The following is a 20518-nucleotide window of genomic DNA, read 5'->3' on the forward strand; positions in this document are numbered from 1 at the left end:
ACACAATTTTTCTGTGTTGGGTTTTCTATGTTTTTCATGTCTTTTATACTTTTCTCTACTATTTTGCAAATTCAGAAACTGCTTTCCTCACTGGGCGGATCCTTTCTGTACTACGCCGACCACTTTAAGCTCTACAGCGGCTTCTGCGCCAACCATATCAAAGTCCAGAAAGTTCTCGAACGAGGTAAGCGTCAGCTCAGAACGTCCTGTCCGATGTGTGGAGTCAATTACACCTACACAAGTAGGACAATAAGATATGAAAATATCTGTCATTAGGCTTCACTGATTTTCTTGTTGTGTCTCTGCAGCAAAGACAGACAGGGCGTTTAAGGAGTTCCTGGAGGAGAGGAACCCCACCAAACAGCACTCATCTACGCTGGAATCCTACCTCATCAAGCCTGTGCAGAGGGTCCTCAAATATCCACTGCTGCTCAGAGAACTTGCATCCCTCACAGACCCTGAGAGCGAGGAGCACTGCCATCTCACAGGTACCACATCCACTTTCACACAGTCACAGAGGAGAGGGGTATAAATGTTGGTCTTTGGGTTCATTAGTCCATATGGGTACATGAAAAAGTCCATATGTCTTAATTTTTGCAGATGCGTTGAGGGCCATGGAGAAGGTGGCCAGCCACATCAACGAAATGCAGAAGATCTATGAAGATTACGGCACTGTGTTCGATCAGCTGGTGGCGGAACAGTGCAGCACCAAGAAGGAGGTTTGTATAAGTGAAATAAGAATTATGAATAGCAATTGCATAAAATTGAACCATGTTTCGGGCACATAGATATGCCAGGTATACCAGAGACAGTTTCCTGGGGAAACTAAGGTTGCTGCTGGCAGTGGTATTAGTGAGGCCAGCAGGGGGTGCTCACCCAGTTGTCTGTGTGGAACCTAACGCCCCAGTATAGTGACTGGGACACACCTTTCGTAAAAGAGTAGGGGTATAACCCCGGTGTCCTGGAGAAATTTCCCCATTGGCCCTGCTCTATCATGGCCCCCTAATAATCTCCATCTCTGAATTGGCCACATCACTCTCTCCTCTCCATTAATAGCTGGTGTGTACTGGGCGTTCTGACACACTATGGCTGCCGTCGCATCATCCAGGTGGACGCTACACACTGGTGCTGGTTGAGGAGACCCCCCCTCCCCCCACACTAAGCGCTATATAAATGTAACTTTAACTAACTAACACATTCATAGCTGAAGAAGTATCTGAAATATCTGTAACGTGTGTGGCCCAGGTAACAGAGATCTCGATGGGAGAGTTCATCCTCCATGGCTCTGCGCTCTGGCTGAACCCCATGACCTCACTGGGCCGCATGAGGAAAGAGCCGGAACTCACAATTTTTGGTGAGTATGGGTATGACTCACATCCATGTATGGAACGGAAATATATTTGAATATCCACTTCACACAACATTTTCAGCGTTTTTAAAAAGTGGGACAGGCAGTAGATGAGTGTACTGTTCCCTGCTGTTTAAAAGTGGTAGATAAGTACAGATCATGAAACAGTAAAATCACGACCAATTTTCTTCACCACAGTCTTCAAAAGAGCGGTAATTTTGGTGTATCGAGAGAACATCAAGTTGAAGAAAAGGATGGTGAGTCTCGTTTTTAATGCGGTTTATGCTGTAAACAGTTTTTAAAGTAGATGCTGTTGGGAATATATGTTGTAGTGTAGTTGTTTCTGTATTGTATAAATTCTGAAAGATTTTGCTACTGTGACTAATCAGACCACAGTTCATAGCCAAAACACCACTGTAATCAATTGGCCTACAGTTTTCCCATAATTCCATTATATACTGTCAGAGTGCTCATTACTGCACTGCTGTAATACAGAATCTGACCACATGTTCTGCCCCTATTTCCACTGTAACGAATAGTCCCAATGGTACGTTAATGATCAGACCACAGTTTCTGCCCAAAACACCAGTATGACTAATCAGACCCCATTTTCTGACCCCAGAGACTTTGAGACAGAGGGCTTGGTGCTTGGGGCATCCTCAATAACATGACACACTGCATTTTTTTTTTGAGCTATTGAATTAAAGAGTCCCCAGCTGCAGCCCTGGAAGCCACCTGCTCCCCCCGTTCATGCCCCCAAGTGTTTTATTCCTTACGTAGCTAATTGTACTGCAGTTCCCGCGCAAAACACAGTTGTAACAAATCATAGACTATCATAGCCAATTTCCTGCCCCTAATGCACAGTCCCCCAACCCCAAAATGACACTATAACCAATCAGATTGCAATTTCCACCCAAAATGCTAGTGTAACCAGTCAGACCAGAGTTCCCACCTGAAACAACACAATATCCAATTAGATCCCAGTTCCCGCCTGTATCCTGTATTTGACAGATTTGCAAGTTGTAAAGAAATAATAGTTGTACTACAGTGTTGGTTCATACTGTAAATTTTAATGTAATGCTAACGCTTTACGTTTGCTCATATAGACGGCGTCCCGCTATGGAGATCTGGACCCTTTCAAATTCCGCTGGCTCATTCCAGCCACATCTCTACATCTCCGACCTGGAAACCCAGCAGGTGTGTTTTATATAGTGCAACATACACGACAAAACCACCGTGCAATCACCAGAACATGTTTACGACTTTCCTTCTATCTACTAGGATCTGAGAACCCATGTCTTTGGGAATTAGTCCACACTAAGTCTGAGGTGGAAGGAAGACCAGAGACGGTTTTTCAGCTCTGCAGCAGGTAAGATGGCGTTTTAGGAAGAAAACTTTACATCTGAAAATTACAATTGACAAAGATACAGTACGGTGTATTTCCACAACAGAAACTATTTCAGGAAATCAAGGAATTTAGCCATGTTTCCACCAGAGAAACCTGGACTGATTTTTGTTCCTGCACCATAGTTAGTACCAACGACAACTACAACAAAACAAATGAAGCAAACGTTACTAGAACTGTAACATCTGGAAATGTTCTACTAAGCTAAAATTGTTAGCTAATGTCATAGATGGAGAATAAAAACTAGACAAGGCACTTTGGTCACAAATTGCGCCACCTTGAGGATAAACAACGTGTATTTCGTTCTATTGAACTCAACTTGTCTTTTTTTCCGTCATATACAGTAGTCTAGAGAGCAAGGCGAACGTGGTGAAGGCCATCCGCTGTGTGCTGAGAGAAAATGCCAAAAGAAGCGTTCCAGCTGAGAGGGGCTTCAGAGACAATCTGACTTTCCCTCGGAGAAGCCACCAAGCCACAGTGAGAAGTAGATCCTGGACTAAGACACTTCAACCAGAAGAAGGACGTCTGCTTGGTGGAGACACGCATTCAGAGCCTGGCATTCCCAAAAACGCATGCCTGTCTCTAGGCTCAGGCGCCAGGCTAGGTTCCCTCACCAGCTCACTTGAAGCCCAGCTTCAGAGACTGAGCTTCATGGAGGAAGTGCCACAGGAAGCCAGGGGCAGAAACGCCAGTCACATCACCATGATGGAGAACACTTCTGATATGGATGTCAGCTCCCTGCTGGTTAGGGACTACAGTGTACAGAGTCTGAACTCTGCTGTTACTGAAGGCAGTTTCTATGACACAGTTATGGGGGTCCAGAAATCTGCCATCCCCACACTTTAGAGGAATTAGTGTCTTGTTTGAGTTTCAAGGTCTGGGTGTACTAAAGCTGTTTTTATTTCATCAGATATATGGAAAAGATGCGGACCCTTAAAACATAATGTGCACTATTGTTCACTAGGAGAAGTCTAGCAGCTTATGTTCTGTTCAAGAAAAAGCATTCAAATCTATAGCACATAGCAAAGTAGAGAAATGAGTGTAGAAGGAATAAAACATGACCCGTTGTACTATTATAGGAGAAAATAATCTACGACGGGATGGTGTGATGCCATTACCATCCTGAAGTTGATTATTTTACAATAACAGCATGTCCCAAAGTGATTTATTCCACTTATACCACAGCAATCGGCCAACAATTAAAAGGATTTGCTAATTAATGAACAAGTCATACTTTTTGGATTGTTTTTGGAACACGTCAATTCATTTATTGCCTGTTTTAGTTACCTAACTCTCAAGTTAAAAGGTTGCTTGAGTTAATTGAAGAAATGAAGTCGTTTTGAGAGGACCGACAGACCCCTAGCTACTCACAGCTACAACTTACTAAGCATAATTAGCTCACTGTACATAGGTACAAATTGCTGTTACTGAATGTGATATTAAAAAGATTCGTACGTGAACTCTCCAATTACTGCGTGCGTTAAAACACCATACAGAGCAAACACATCAAGAGTGTTTTGGGGGTGTGGTTTAGGATGGAATAGATGTCGTTCAGCTTACCCAAGCTTAATATTTAGTTCAGATTACCCAATCCAAAATCCAAACTCTCTGTGTATTACGGATTGGGTAAGCTTTTGATAAATGATGAAATAAAAAAAGGTAATGGACTGTACAATACCTGAAAGACCGACTGTGTGTGAACTTGCTGCAGTCACAGTTGCCTTCTCTCATTCACGCTCTTTCTGGACTGATACTTGGACCACATGTGTGTCTCCCTGTTTGTGGATATTGTTGTTTTATATTTGTACCTCTTTTTGACAAAAGCTTTTCTCAGTTCAGTACAAGAACAGCTTGATTTGATGTTTTTACAAACTTGAACAAGACAAAACTTTAAGTAAAATATTTTCATAAGTTAAAATGATTGCAATAAAAATATCTTTGTGGGTTTTTTTTTTTTTTTTTTTTTTACTATATTGTATTTAAAGTACCTCTGGAAATGTCTTTTGTAGTCTTATGTAATTTATTTGTAAATTATGATATATTCACTACCTGAGCAGCTCTTTTTGTAAAATAATAATAAAAAATAATAAGCTTATGTTGTAATATTTAATAAAAAGGTTTCTTCTACTCTTCTGCTTTGACTTGAAATTTGTGTTAATCTGCTTGTATTTTTTTTTTCAGATGGAACCTAATAACAAAGCCAGTCACGTCTAACTTCATTCTGACCCACGTGGCTTCCCATACTGTATTCCCGTGTGACCCTTTTCGAGTTCCACATGCATTACTTGATTCAAGTTTGCTGCGATTGGTTTCACATATTTTCCCATTTCATTGTTTTGATTGTAATTTCTATTGATTGGGATGATCCAAAAGTATTGGCACATTTGAAAAATAATGGGATGAAATGAATAACATATATTGAAAAAATATATTTAAGCTTATACATATGGGAGTCCTGAAAAAGAGATACAGTCCCCTCCAAAAGTATTGGTATGGCATGGTTAGTTCTTTTTTACTGTTTTTTTTTTTGCTATACACTTGTGTTAAGACATTTGTGTTTGAGATCAAAAGATGAATTTGAGACGACAGATCAGAATTTCAGTTTTCATTTTCTGTTATTTATGTCTAGATGTGTTCAACTACTTCGAACATGGCTCCTTTCGTTTGAACCCACCCATTTTTTCAAGTGATCAAAAATATTGGAACACGTGACTCCCAGGTGTTTCTTGTTACCCAGGTGTACTCTGTTTGTTTTAAAAACGAACAACTCTGAATATCTACTCTTGGTTTGAGCCCTGGGTTTTGCGTGTGAAGACATTTTGCATTTGTTGTTAAAAAGGATAAACCAACATGAAGACCAGAAAGCTGAGAGAAAAGCAAGACGTTTTGAAACTGAAAAAAAGAAAGGAAATCGATCAGAGCCATTGCATAAGCATTGGGCATAGCCAATAACAGGAGAAAATAACAGCCCTGTTCCTGTACTGTCTAACACGGCTGCAGACACTGGTAGAGAATCATGGATAAAATCCTCCATACAGAACAATTTAAGCTCTGTCATATTTTTAAGATGCATGTGCATTTCTAGCATCTATATATATATATATTTGATAGGGTTTATTTTTCAGTTTGCTAACTGATGATCTGGAAGTTTGTGCAGTTGTGCAAGCTATGAAGACACTTCTGTTGGTGGATGTGGCAAAGTTTTTGTTAGACAGAATTTTTTGAAATAAAAAACTTATCATTATAAAGTAGAAAGGAATCATTCTTGTGAGAATTATTTTGCAAACGGTAAAGTCGAAAAGAAATCGCTCACCTGTTCAGTCTCATCTGAACTGGTATTTAACCAGTTCGCTCACTGCTAAACTCACGTGTGACGTTGCCCTGCATTGTTCAGGATTTCTGATCGACTCACCACTGCCTGATTCCTGTTTACAATTTTGACCTGTTGATTTGTATTTTTTTTTTATATAAAAGCTATATAATAAAAGCTCGCAAGCTTAAATCCAAACACTTCTGCTCCATGGCAATTGTTTGTGAAGAAAATTTGACGCATTGTGTATAGAACAGTGTTTTGCGTGTTCTTTTGAATTGAAGTTGGTTTTTTTTTTAAGGGGGTGAGAAGAGACTGAAACACACTGGTTCATGCTGCTCGTGTGGCTTATAGAGAGAAAGAATAGCACTCAAATGAATCATAATGACAGCTCTTTTCTCGAGCGCTTGCTTTGTTCGGGACTTAAGTGGGCGATGATAACCGTGAGTGTGTGGGAGGAGGAGCTTTCATACCACCTCTGTGTACCACATGATCTTGGTCACCTTTTCAATTGGAGGAAAGGAGGAGTGATTGCTATCCACTATAGAGGAGAAATAATGATCCTCACCTCTGAGAGAAACCAGGTTTTTACCAAAATCCTCTCCTTTCTCTCTCCCACTCTCTCCTTCCTGCTCCTGGCTCGCTGAGGAAAGCACTGAGACATGTTCTTTAAAGCTTCTCCCAAAAAAAAGAGAGGCACGGGCATGGAGATCTCACTGGAGAAATTCAAGAAGAAATGAAACACTGAATGTGATGTGTGATGGGAAGCCAGCGTTGCCACAGTAACACCTTTGTGGAGGAGTGCAAGTCCGTCCCACTTCACACACACACACACACACATACACACAGAAACAGTGTGTGAGGCTCCAACCCCAACACACACTCCCTCTCGTCTGCAGGAAGGGGCGCTCTGAACACTGATGAGTGTGTGAGAAAAAGAGAAAATAAAGATCAACTCTGCGCTCTGTTCTCTTACTTGGGATACACACATGGACACACACACACACACACACACACACACACACACATACATACACACACACACATCTTAGCATGCTGGAGCCTGGAGGGTCTCAAGTCAATGATTTTGTAGCCTCATTTTTATTCTCTCTCTCAACATTCTTTGGACACACACGTGGCTGGATGTGTAAGAGCTCACACACACACCTCACTGATGAACAGACTGTGTGGAAGCTGGAGTAGTGCATCCAGGTTTGTACATTTACATTAATCTTTCTCTTCCCTAATAAAGCGTGACAGGAAATTCTACAAGTAAATTATTATTTTTATTATTATTTATTGATTGATTGATTGATTGATTTAGTATTATCTGCAAAAATAAACATGAGATACAGTATGTGTGGCAGCCTGGGAAAACGACAGACCCCTAGAGAAAATTGCATTTAAAGATTTCATTCCAACTGCAGCACAGGAGCATCATGGTCATTGAACAGCCTTTATCTGATTACAAACTAAATCGATTCGATTTATGTCGTTTTCACTATGGCGCGTAGCTCTCCAACAACATCATTAAAGCGTGAAGAAAACACACGTAACTAACATAAAGTTTTAGACATCTTTAGACAAACAGACTGTTTTCGAACTGTTTAGCTCCTTACAACATGCAGGAATACAAGGCAAGGTCACAAAGTAAATAAAAATGGTTCAACATTGTTTTGCTGGTCATGTTTCCTTAAAATTGATGTGTCAAAGTATATGACTGCTAGAAATCCTGGTCCAAATCAGACATTTAATGGGTTTCCCTGGACCAACACACATAGCATATCTTTTAGCATGACTAATCTGTCACTCATTTGGCAGATACACACACAGATCTGTACGGTATATATTAGACCTCTAGTTAGGCACTACCAAAGCCATCCCTTCAGCATCACCTGACTTTCTTTTATTTTTAAGTAAAAACGCTCACGATTATTTTTCATTAAAGTTTGTAATGTTAAGAGCCTTCTGCTGTCTGTGAGTTGTATTGTAATTGCACTAAAACAGTGACAAATCTTCCCCTTCTCCCCAACTGATCCCACCTGTGTCTGGAACGTTTAAGGAGACAAGACGATTTTATTTGGCTTGGGACAGAGCTAATTTCCAGGCTGGAAAAATATAAATAGAAACCTGAATTTAAAAAAAAAAAAAAAAAACAAGAAAGATTCATTATAGGGCTTAAGTTTTATATAGTAGGTTTACATGTAAATTGCATGAAACCTTTATTACAAACTGCACCTATACTACAGTGAAGGAATTAAATAAAAATAAAAAGTTTGTTTCCTGCATGATCCAACATGACTATCGTATTTTTGTTTGAAATTTTAAATAAAAAGCGCCTAAACATTACCATCTGCAATGATAATGCACGGACACTGTAACTAGCACTGTAAATTACACGTATCAATTTTGTCCATTTGTAACACCGTCATTTCTTTAAATATAACAGAGTTTCCTTACATGCGTAACGGACCTTGAAGAAACTGAATAAATAGTCTAATGGAGCTAGCGAATGTTTGTAGAGAGAACTGACTAGCTACCCAAGCTGCTTGCTATCTTAGCTAATGCATGCACAAACTAACTTCAGCTCTTCTTCTTGTTGAAAACATGACTCGCCTCAGCATTTTCATGTCTATTTCTGCTCTAGATACAGTATCTTATCCGCATTATATCGTCATTGGGAATATGTTTACATTAGGTTCCTAGACAGCGGTGGACGTGAAGGTTCCTTAAGCGTTCTTCCTAAAAGTGTCGTACCGTTCTCGAAAGCTTCTGTGATTGAAAAGCTTCTCTGTAAGGGTTTCAACTGAAGGACAAACCAAACAACTGTAAAAGAGTATCGATTTAACCATTACGGTTTAACAAAAAAGAATTAATTATGAATCATTTATTACTGTTAATTGACATATTCGAGTTATCATTGACACTTAGGTATTAATAAGTATTAGATCAAGATATTTAGCAAGTACATATTATTAAATAGTCTATCATGTTATGATCTAGACATATTATTATTGAATCTGTCACTCAGTATTAGTCATTCAGGCTTAACAGAGTTAGGGAATATATCAATTATAGGGAATCCATGATGTGATAACGGTATAACAAATGATTCATAATCAACACTTAACGTGAAGTGTCACCAGTTTAAGTATTAATACACGAATACTGTGCGATGCGGAATTAATAACCTGTGGACCATCAGAAGCTGTAATTAAAGTCATACTTTCTTTGTACTATAGCAGCTTTAATAAAATCAGACACCGAGGCCGATACATAATTCATCAGTTATGATTTTATTCATTATAACACGTATACTGATACGCTCAGGGTCTTCTCGAATTCTCATAGACTTTCAGAACATATCATTTCCAATAATACTGCCCGTGACTGAATAACCTGATAAATAATAAGGAAACGTCTCGGCACACACGTTATGGCTCTGGAGATTACGTAACAAGAAAGCAGGATTAGAGAAACAGCATGTAGAGGCAGAAAGCGCTGGAATTAGTGTTGGGGAAGAAACAGTACTCTGAGAAAGAACGCTATGAGAAAATCCACTATGAGAAATGTGATGGTTCCCATCTCTTATTCCCACGCTCCCTAAACAGTCCAGGGCTTTATGTGCGACAAATACACCAACCCAGGCATGTGCCTCTCTGCCCCTTTTCATACAGAGAGGCAAAATGAGCTGAGATTAGCAGAGTGGAAGTGGAAAAAAAAATTCAATCTACAATGTTTAAAGATGGTTTTTGGCACCATTTAAAGAAACTCATCTCTCTGAACTCAAATCATGTCAAAAAATAAGCACAGGCACATTTTTAACACTGTGTTCCCACTGTATGTTATTTTTGCAAGGTCAGGACCAGCCTGTGACATTTTCGGTACTTGTTTAAAGAATATTTACTGATTAAATAACGTGATGACCTTTGGTGGGGTTCGTAAAGAATGCAGTGAGCAGAGCGATAAAGTCTAGCAGGAGAAGCCTAAGAACAGGAAGCCAGCCCTACAGAGTTTCCTATATACACTTACTTTGTTTTTACCCCAGTTTTGAGGAGTGGTACTCATGGGACTTCCTTTTTAGCCTATAAATGGCCCGTCAAGTATTTTCAAGTAGTTGTGGATTCATGATTGATAAGGTTTTCTGATATTCTGTCAAGCTAGCTTTTGTAAACCATCAAGCATTAGCATTGAACATTTATGTATAAGACATATAAATCCTCTTGGAAATCCTGTCAGGTTCATTCATGCTAGTTAGCTGGCTAGTGTTAGTAGTGATCATTGTGAATTTTGACATCCTCTCAGAAAATCTTTGTTTTTAACCTGTTAGCTAATGATTAAACTATAGAAATGTAACGTTAAAATCCTCTCAAAAAATACAATCAGTTTAGCCAATATAAGCTAGCAGAGAAGATCTTAGCTAGCATGTAAACTTTACGTTTACGTTAACTCGCTGAATACTGTTAAGAGTGAAAATGAATAACATTTATGAACATCCTTGCTGAAAATAATATATATAGGAACCATCACAGAAATTCTAATGGTTTCCACTACAAATACCATTACAAACCATCAGCTTGTAACTATTAAAACCATTCAAAAATGATTTCCATTAGGTAGTAGGACGTATTAAGGACGTAGGTCATTAATGGTATCCACTAGATATGCTACAAATAGAAGATTACCAGTAGAGACCCACAGGGACCATTACAGTTTCCATTAAAACCAATACAATTCTCATTATAACCATTAAAACCATTACAAATTCTATGAGGGTTTCTATTGGGGGGGGGTTTTTCAGCAGGGATTACTTGTTAGTAATTTAGAGAAGACTATAAAAAACATGGAGCATTTAACATCACTGCATCCACCCCTGCAGTACCACATGACCTGCTGCTGTTCAGAAAGTATTGGCCCCCCACAACCAGCATTTTATTTCCATTCTTTCAATAGAAATGTCCACGGATGACTTCATATCTGTGGCTATGAGAATTCTGGACGATCCATAATCTCACATTTCTTATCAATCTGAGGACAAGGTAAGATGTTTCTATCATCCTCATACTCATATGCTCATACTAATCATACTAATCAGTCCACATCAATTCACACACCTCTTGTGTGAAAATTCACAATGCTCCTTTGAGGTGAGTTAGAGGTGGAGTTATTTTTATAAACCTTTTTATTGCAACTTTATTCATATGAAATTACACAAAATCCCACCGCATATCCCTTACAGTAGGGTTCAAAAGTCTGAGACTAGTGAAAGTGCTTCATTTTGTATTTGTTTCTACTTATTATACTTTTATTCCATTACAAATGATTTTATCAACAACTTTTGAATTTGAATAAAATCAGCAAAATTTCAAATTTTAGAAATAACCCATCAGAGTGTCGTCTGAACATGTGCTTCAGTGGGAGGAGATACAACTCGAAGAAAATGTGATTTTTTGTCAACATGGACAAATAGTGACCTAGAAATAGAGCAGAGAATCTTTAGCACTGGATACGCTTTTCAATTAGTTTTTAAAGTGCTCACAACCCCACTGTAGAGCAAATGCCCATGAAATCCGTTCGATTTAATGAGAAATTGATTTTTTTTTAAATAATAATTGACATAAATTGAGTTTTATTTATGTTTATTATTCTGAATCGATTCTGTTCTGTGGATCGTTCAGTGTTTACACGTCTAAATAGTTTCCATGTTGTTCAGTAAAAACATGAATTTCTAAACCTTTAAAAGTTCTACAGCAGACAGTTTTCCATACATAAAAGGTTCTGAGTAGAACCCCTTAACAAAACCTTTCTAGGACTCTTAACTATCTAAGAACCTTTTTTTTTTTCTAAGAACCTACACATCCCATAGAATTGATCAAATCATGGCTCAGGTTTAAAGCTGAGTTTGATGGGGGAGAAAAACGATTCAGTACGTTTTGGGAAAGATCGAAATAGCAACAATGACTACATTCTAAGGACATCACAAGGTTAAAGCTTAGATTTCCTACATTGTACAGACCCTAGGGAGTGTGTAAATGGTGTTTTTATCCAGCGGGATGTTTGGGAGAAGAGGTCAGATGAGAGAGGCAGTCATTTTGTACATTTACGTCCTCCGCTCATGTGGTTCTATGCCGGTGGTCATGTAGGAGGTCCGTGTTGCCTGCAGTAATTAGCGATATAGATGTTTACTGTGGATTACTTTAATCACAGGCTTGCAGCAGTGTATACAATCACATCTGTCTCACCAAAGCAAGCATTTTAGTGTTCTTTCCATGTGTCTATCTATAATCTCTTCCACATCTTGATGAAATAGAAGAACTTTAGATGGTAGAAGGGTTCCTGGTGTATATCATTGAAGTTAGTTTATGCGTTTAGCAGATGTGAGAAAATAAATGTGGCACATGAGCGACTGAATGACCTTCAGGTGAGGAAGCGTTTTGTTCAGCGTTCAGGGTGAGCACGCTTAGATTGCCGTCAGTTCCACATCGAGCTCCGACTCTGTCACACCAAGGACAAGGCTGGAGGATTTATTTATTTACTTATTTACTTATTAACAGGATAAATTGTTATATTAACAGGACAAAACAATGCCCTAAGCTGACATTTTGACTTGTATTTATTTCTTTTTTGTTTTGTACTTATCCATTCCTTTCGTCTTTTAAGGTTAAATCTTTCTGAGTTGCCATGATACACCTATACCACACTACGAACCCCGTCAAGAAGGTAAGTATTAAGAACGTAGATTATACGACATGACTGATGTGTGATTCGTTTAATCAGCGTCTCACGTCCTTATCTACGCCAACCACAATAGCAAGATGGACAAAAGAAATGGGCAATTTTGCTTTTTCGTGCTGGCTGGTGGAGATAAGAGCAAAATCAATTAACTCTCACAAAATGGGCATGCTTGTCCAAGTCGTAGACTTGATTTTTCTATGCTAGTGCTAGTATTTTACCTGTTTTTTGGTGGTTTTTGACAAGAAGATTGTCGTAGCCCCCCACCAGCACCCATTGCTAGAGGGGCTACTCCGCAGAAAGAATAATTAGCCTTTCAGAAAGCACAATATCACTTCCATGATGCTGAAATGCAGAGTTAAAATGCAGGCTGTTAATGTCCTAAAAAGCGAAAGGGAAGGAGGGAGGGAATGAGAGCAAAAAAAAAAAAGAAAAAATACAGTCTCCCATCCCAGGCACCATCCCCACGCGCCTCATCTGTCAGGACGTCACGCTTGCTTGCTCAGTTCAATTCTCATTTCGCTCTTTATCGCAGCCCGCTGGAGCCCGTGCTGAGGAAATTATCTGGCCTGAACAGTGGTGATAGGGAGACGCAGAGCGAGGACGGGGGCCGCCGCCGCCGCCGCAAGGTGAAAGGAAAAAAGATAGAAAGGAAAGGGGAAGGCGCCAATGACATCATGCCCTCGTCCACTATGCAGATCTTCGCCTTCATCCTGGCGCTGCTCGGGGTTCTGGGTGCCACCATGGCCACGTTGCTGCCCAACTGGAAAGTGAGCATCTCCATGGGCTCCAACATCATGACGGCAATCTCGCAGATGCAGGGCCTCTGGATGGACTGCACTTGGTACAGCACGGGTATCTTCAGCTGCACGCTCAAGTACTCCGTATTGGCGCTGCCTGCTTACCTTCAGACCGCCCGCACCACCATGGTCCTCTCCTGCCTGTTGGCGACGCTCGGGCTCTGGCTGGCAGCCCTGGGGCTTAAATGCACTCACTGGGGTGGTAGTCAAAGCTCCAAGGTACAAACTGCGATTGCTGCGGGAACATGCTTTGTCCTTGCAGGCTTCCTGTGTCTTGTGCCTGCATCCTGGTTCACCAATGAGGTCATCACCACCTTTAAGGACTCCAAAGTACCCCAGAGTGGAAAGTACGAGCCGGGAGGTGCCGTTTACGTGGCGTTTGTATCGGCCGGGTTTTTCTTAGCCGGAGGTGTCATTTTTTGTCTGTCATGCCCCAGAAAAAGGGATGGCGCCACAAATTGCGGGTTATCCAACCCTGACAAGTTAATAACGCAGGAGCAGCAGAAAAAGGAGCATAGAGAACAACAGAGCCAGACTGAGCCACCGGAGCCGGAGCTGAAACACAAAGAGAACCCGGTGCAGGAGAAACTCCAGCTGGAAAAGCAGCAGCAGCAGCAGCAGCAGCAGCAGCAGTACTACTCCCCATCTCGCAAGCGACCTCAGGACACCAAGGCCCTCTATAGCCTGCAGGACTACGTCTAAAACCCAGAACCCAGTCTCAGGGAACAAGGCTCAGGATTTACACTCGGCTGTCAGAAGCGATGAGAGCAGGAAAGAGGGAGGAGTGATGACGCCATCTACGCTTCTCTCCCCCTTTCGTCAGTTCTTTCATGTACTGGGACCGTAAGCGTAAGTGGAGGTGTTTCCAGAACCTAAGCAAGAACTGTGTATCCTCAGGTGAAACCCACGCTGCCGCAATGAACATTAAAAAGGAGGCATGAAAAAGTTCTGTGTTTGGGTTTGTTAGAGATAATGCTGCTACACGCCAAAGCTTTGAACTCAAGTCTGCATGTGGCTGACGGCTGAAACCGTTTAATTACATTGGGACCTTTAGAAAACGTGTCCAAATAAGCTTTTCATTCAAATAAGCTATCCTTGCTGTTTATAGCTTGATATCATTGCAGAATGCTTAGCAGATATGAGCAAACACGTTACACCATTTAGACACGGTGTGAATGGCAGAATAAAAGTCTAAACTCCAGCGCAGAGACAGCACAATGTCCTGTCCGTATTTTCCAGTGAGTCTGGTGGAGGTGAAACATATTGAAGCGCACATCATCTGAGGTAATGATGCTCTTTGCTTTCCCATTAGCTTCGCTCCGGATGGGCGCACACTCCTCATTTATTGCACGTAAGCACAGATGCGAGTGTGTGTGTGTGTGCGTGTTTGTGTACGCATACACACAATCGAGCTCTCCTCCTCCTCCACACACACACACACACACACACACACACACACGCAGTCTTGCTGCAGGGGTAATGGGGTCTTGCACCCAATCATTTTTACCGTGTGTGACCGCCTGTCATTGGTGCAGGAAATGCAGCAGAGGCTGTTCTGAGGGATGCTGGCATTGCTGCGGCGTGTTCTCTCCCTCGTGGACTGTAGAGAAACGAGTCCCCTTTAGCCACATCTGAACCCTTTAATAGGTTGGCAAAACATTCCTCGCCATAGGTCACGGTTTACAGAGAGAAGGGGTGTATTTTTAGAATAAAACCTAAAGAAGCACTATAAGGACTAGAAGAGTTTCACTTACAGAAAAGGGCTTGATTTGTTATGTTTAGAGCCATTTATTGTCGAGTGGCCAAGACATGTTTAGCGTATGATGTTTGTTTCTTTAGATTTGTCTTGAGGTCATGAGTTTACATTCGTTTATAAAAAAATAAGAAGGATCATAAAAAATGCATTTTATTTTGTATTTAGTCCCGCCTTGAATAAACTATTTCACATAACAGATGTTTACATATAGCCCACAAGACACAATAATAACCGAATTTACTCAAATGAACCAGTTCAAAAGTTTACACACCCTTGATTCTTAATCCTGAGTGTCGTTACCTGGATGATCAACGACTGTGTTTACGTTTTGTGAGAGTTCTTCACGAGTCCCTTGTTTGTCCTGAGCAGTTAAACTGCCCACTTTTCTTCAGAAAAATCCTCCAGGTCCTGCACATTCTTTACTTTTCCAGCATCTTCTACATATTTAACCCCTTTCCAACAGTGACTATATGATGTTCAGATCAGTCTTTTCACACCGAGGACGACTGAGAGACTCGTACATTCACAACTATTACAAAAGGTACAAACATTCACTGATGCTCAGGAATTCAATACGATACATTAAGAGCTGGGGGGTGTAAACTTTTCAACAGGATGATCGGTGTAAATTGTTATAATTCTGTTTAAAGATCATTTAGTTCTCCACTTCAGGAGCTACATAAGATATTGACATGTTTCCCAGAAGACAAAATCATGTAAATCTACATAATGAGATTATTGAGTCTATGAAGATTTGGAAGTGAAGGATATGAAGACTGAAGGATTTAGGAAAAGCCAGACTTCCATTACTTGTTTCAGCAACCTTAGCCTTATAGGTCCTGTGCAAAGATAAAGAAGCAAACTCAACACCAACGTCTTGTCTGATCAAATTCGTTACATTTCAGGTGAGGAGGAAAATGATATTTGTAAATGATATTTTAGTCAAATGGTTTCTGTTAAAGTAACGATCTAACGGCCATGCTGTTCAGCCTCGTCTCACCTTTAACCTTTAAGTCTTCACTGAAATAACAATATGCGCTTCAGGTACTGGACCACTGACCGGTGAAACCAAGCCTTGTCTCATACAGACAGCAAGAATTTATATTTATTATATACCACAGTGCTGGTTGTTATGAAAGGAGTCTCCAGAGTCAACATTTCTTTAAGTTTTCCAACATGGTGAAAAAAATTGACAGGATGTAATGTTTTGCTTTTTGTTTTGTTTTTTTTGTTTGTTTTTTCTTCTCTATAATAAGTTGCATTTTTTTGTTGTTGTTGTTGTTGTCTTATTCATTTCAAAAGTGTGAAAAGACAGCCTGGTGTACGAAGGACCGATTATAGCTGCTATAACATAAGCGATAACAGGAGCTAACTTGTTTCGCGGCTGTTCCGCAACATTAAACGTAACTAGAATTGGATAAACGAAGAACGAACTGTTCTTTAATGCATAAAATAAAACTGTTTCCAAATCGCTTTTGTATTCCCGGAACAAAACATATTTTTATTCCTTAAATATCATCGGCTGATGGAATTTCTCGAGCTTGTCTTTAGCGTTTGTATTACGCTCCTCTCGTTTATGTAATGGAATCTCAGTTAAAGTTACGGTCTGTAGTGCTGTTCACGTACGCAAGCACACCTGCTTCACATTTTGACAGAAAAGAAACAATAAAAGCGGGAAAAACCTCTCGGTTCGGGAGGAGTTTGTCTTTTTCGTGCGATTAAGACAGTATGAAGGGACGTCGGTTCATAGAACTTGAATTGAGCCTGAATTGTGTCCTTTGTCCTTTTACTTCACTCTGCATGTGGGCATAAAATAAAATGACGCCTAACGGCAAACCGCAGCGTGTGTTCGTCATAAATTAGATCCTCCAGCCAGTGATTTTAATAGCAGTCAATGTTTTATTAAACTTTTTTTTTTCTTCCTTTGCTTGAATTTTTTTGTTTAAAACGATCACTTCATGGCACAGATCAGGGAATGCATATATGAACAAAAGTATGCATATATAATGTCATTCGATGTGGATTCATATCTTTCTCAGTTTTGCCTACAGTATGTTCTGTGGTTCAGCAGCAAGTGTAGAGGTTTGTTTTTCAGTACCGATTAAAGCACAAGCCTGTAAACTTGTCTTTGTGTTGTGATTTGTGTGACTGTTGAGCGAATGTCATTGAGGACATGATGACAGCAAATTTGGCAAACGCTTAAGAAAAATTGTTTCCGAGCCAAAGATTTGCAATTGAAATAAAATTCAGCACAAAGGACGCATATTCAAAAGAAAATGGATCAGTGGAGCTGCAGACCTCAGTAACGGGAGTGTGTGTTACGAGGTGCCTCGGTGAGCCGAGGGTCACACCACTGTGTATGAGGATCCGTCTCCTCCCTCTGTGAAGCGACAGAGCGGCAAACACACTCCATTTACACGCCTGACTGATCTCGCCTTAGTGAAGTGACTGACATTTACCTCGAGCAGATCATCATCACACCAGCTGCTGGATTTACACTTAAATGATATTGGTACTGATGATGTCCCTGCTAAAGGCTGGTGTAGAGATGAAAACATTGTTTGAGTACATTTGTTTCTGAATTTAAAACACAAAGTAATAGTGCTGTTTCTACACATTAATGAAAAGGTTCTTCAAACATTCTCTGTTTTTTTTTTGTTGTTGTTGTTTTTTTGGGTTTTTTTTTTTTTTTTTTTTAGCTCTAGGTCTCTCCAGAGATGCGACTTGTAATCTTTTGGGCAAGGAAAACATTTCTATGGAGGTAACAAACCAAAGAAGCCTATAGGATGCTAGATTGAACATGTTTTGAACAAAAGCATGCACTCTACTTTTTTTTTTTTTTAAATGTGGTTCCTCAAGAGATCCTAAAAAAAAAAAAAAAAAAGAAGAAGCTTCTACAGTTCCCTCCACTAATATTGGCACCCTTGGTAAATCTGAGTAAAGAAGGCTGTGAAAAATGGTCTTTATTGTTTAACCTTTTGATTTTTTGTTCACAAAAAATCACAAAAATACTCTGCTCTTGTGGATATCAAATAATTGCAAACAAAACTCAGGTTTATCCAAATATGTATATTTGTTAAATAGAGGTGTGCCACTATTATTGGTACCCTTTTAGTCAATACTTTGTGCTAGTTCACTTTGCCAAGATAACAGCTCTGAGTCTTCTCCTACAATGCCTGATGAGGTTGGAGAATACATGGTGAGGGATCTGAGACCGTTCCTCCATACAGAATCTCTCCACATCCTTCACATTTCGAGGTCCACGCTGGTGGACTCTCCTCTTCAGTTCACCACACAGGTTTTCTATGGGGTTCAGGTCAGGGGACTGGGATGGTCATGGCAGGACCTTGATTTTGTGGTCAGTAAAGCATTTTTGTGTTGATTTTGATGTATGTTTTGGATCACTGTCCTGCTGAAAGATCCAACCACGGCCCATTTGCAGCTTTCTGGCAGAGACAGTCAGGTTTTCATTTAACATCTGTTGATATTTGATCGAGTCCATGATGCCATGTATCCTAACAAAATGTCCAGGTCCTCTGGCAGAAAAACAGCCTCAAAACATTAAAGAGCCACCACCATATTTAACCGTGGGCATGAGGTACTTTTCCATATGGCTACCTCTCTGTGTGCACCAAAACCACATCTGGTGTTTATTACCAAAAAGCTCTATTTTTTTAACAGTGCGAAACTCCACACAGACAGTACTGAATCAAAGCAGGGACCCTAGAGCTGGCACCATGTTACCTACTGTTTGAATATGATTACTACAATTCATGCAGCTGTTATGACTGACCCCATGCAGGGTGTTCTCCGCCTTGTGCCCTGTGCCCCCTGGGATAGGCTCAAGGTTCCCCGTGACCCAGTAGGATAAACGTTATAGAAAATGGATGGATGGATGGAGTTGATATTGTTTTTCCTGAAACATCTTTATTGCTATAGGATAAAATGTGTGTTTTCAATTCATGAAAAAGTAAAGTCCACTACATCCTAGACTTACAAAAATATATACATATATATTTAATATTATTGGTCACATTATCCCTTCTGTTTACTCATATTTCCAGTTTATACATGATTAAGTTAGATACATGGCTTTAACCACTTACTATAATATTACTTAGTTGTTTATCCTGATTGGTGTTATTCATGAACTGAAATCTGGCAACTTTCACATGAGATGACTGACCAGGTGGGATTTGCACCGGTTCTACTACATTTATATAAAGAAAATAAGCAACTGTTCTGGGTGCCATGGTGGTGCAGCTCAGACAATTACCCCCTCACAGCTCCGGGCTTCAATCCTGAGCTCAGGTTAATGTCTGTGTGAAGTGACAAATGTTCTCTCTGTGTCCTTATGGGTTTCCTCCGGGTTCTCCGGTTTCCTCCCACCTTCCAAAAACATCACCCCGGATGTGAATGAGTGTGTGCATGGTGCCATGTGATGGACTGGCACACCACCCAGGATTTATTCCCACCTCACGCCGGAGCCACTGCGACCCTGACCAGGATAAAGAAGTTACGGAAGACGAATGAATAAAAAAGACTGTTCTGTAATTTCATTGCGATTGAATAATAAAACGTGAATAGATGTAAAAAGGTATTTTAAAATGGTTTGAATGAGCATGAAAGGACATGTCCTAGACCCAGGCTTTTTTAAAGCACACAGTTTTACAGTCGGTGTTAAAAGTATACACACCCCAGGTTTTTGGGATGTAAAAAAAAATGAAACTCTTTCCATCCTCAAAGTGAAGTTACAAATATATGAAAATGAAAAGAAAAATCGGACACATTTTAGGGGAAAACAGGAGAAAGAAAAATAACCTGGTTGTATAAGTTTGCACACCCTTTCATAATTTTAGAAATGCAACTAGGTCTTTTTTTTGTTTGTTTTTCTTTTTTTTCCCTATAAATGATTTTCACTTTAATAGTATACTCTGCAATTGAACATTAAAGGGGAGAAAAGATCTGACACGATTTATCTTAGCGCCATTCTTTTAAATAATGAAAAACATCTGACATTTTAACAGGGGTGTGTAGACTTTTTATGTCCACTGTATATTCCATTGCATCTATTTATGATTTAGAGTAAGCCAGCTATGCTTTCATTTAAGGGTTAAAAAAAATAAAATAAAAAAAATATTAAAAAGTATAACAATTACTCAAACTA

The 20518-nt window shown here is 39.9% G+C and overlaps 2 protein-coding genes across 4 annotated transcripts in view; both read left to right on the forward strand.

Moving 5' to 3' along the window:
- Positions 1 to 4880, forward strand: part of LOC128600956 (rho guanine nucleotide exchange factor TIAM2) — a 50154-nt gene extending 45274 nt beyond the window's left edge. For both annotated transcript variants that reach the window (XM_053613776.1, XM_053613775.1), the window contains exons 18-25: positions 76 to 184; positions 309 to 488; positions 601 to 719; positions 1246 to 1354; positions 1547 to 1605; positions 2455 to 2545; positions 2630 to 2717; positions 3098 to 4880. In XM_053613776.1, coding sequence (XP_053469751.1) covers positions 76 to 184; positions 309 to 488; positions 601 to 719; positions 1246 to 1354; positions 1547 to 1605; positions 2455 to 2545; positions 2630 to 2717; positions 3098 to 3599 — 1257 coding nt within the window. In that variant the 3' untranslated portion in view covers positions 3600 to 4880. The remainder of the gene's footprint in view (positions 1 to 75; positions 185 to 308; positions 489 to 600; positions 720 to 1245; positions 1355 to 1546; positions 1606 to 2454; positions 2546 to 2629; positions 2718 to 3097) is intronic.
- A 2070-nt stretch (positions 4881 to 6950) lies between these two features.
- LOC128600957 (claudin-20) lies at positions 6951 to 14531 on the forward strand. 2 transcript variants are annotated; one of them, XM_053613777.1, is made up of 4 exons: positions 6951 to 7275; positions 11017 to 11102; positions 12724 to 12783; positions 13331 to 14531. In XM_053613777.1, exon 4 carries the CDS (start codon positions 13473 to 13475, stop codon positions 14295 to 14297), a length of 825 nt encoding a protein of 274 aa, XP_053469752.1. In that variant the 5' UTR covers positions 6951 to 7275; positions 11017 to 11102; positions 12724 to 12783; positions 13331 to 13472; the 3' UTR covers positions 14298 to 14531. The 2 variants fall into 2 exon arrangements, with proteins under 2 accessions (XP_053469752.1, XP_053469753.1); XM_053613778.1 differs by lacking the exons at positions 6951 to 7275; positions 11017 to 11102; positions 12724 to 12783 and having other exon boundaries at positions 13320 to 14531.
- The last annotated feature ends 5987 nt before the right edge of the window (positions 14532 to 20518 follow it).

The sequence above is a fragment of the Ictalurus furcatus genome, chromosome 25, assembly GCF_023375685.1.
Source record: "Ictalurus furcatus strain D&B chromosome 25, Billie_1.0, whole genome shotgun sequence".
NCBI lineage: Eukaryota > Metazoa > Chordata > Actinopteri > Siluriformes > Ictaluridae > Ictalurus > Ictalurus furcatus.

Bases quoted from the DNA above. Each gene is read 5' to 3' on its own strand.
- LOC128600957 (XM_053613777.1), top strand. From the start codon at position 13,473: ATGCCCTCGTCCACTATGCAGATCTTCGCCTTCATCCTGGCGCTGCTC.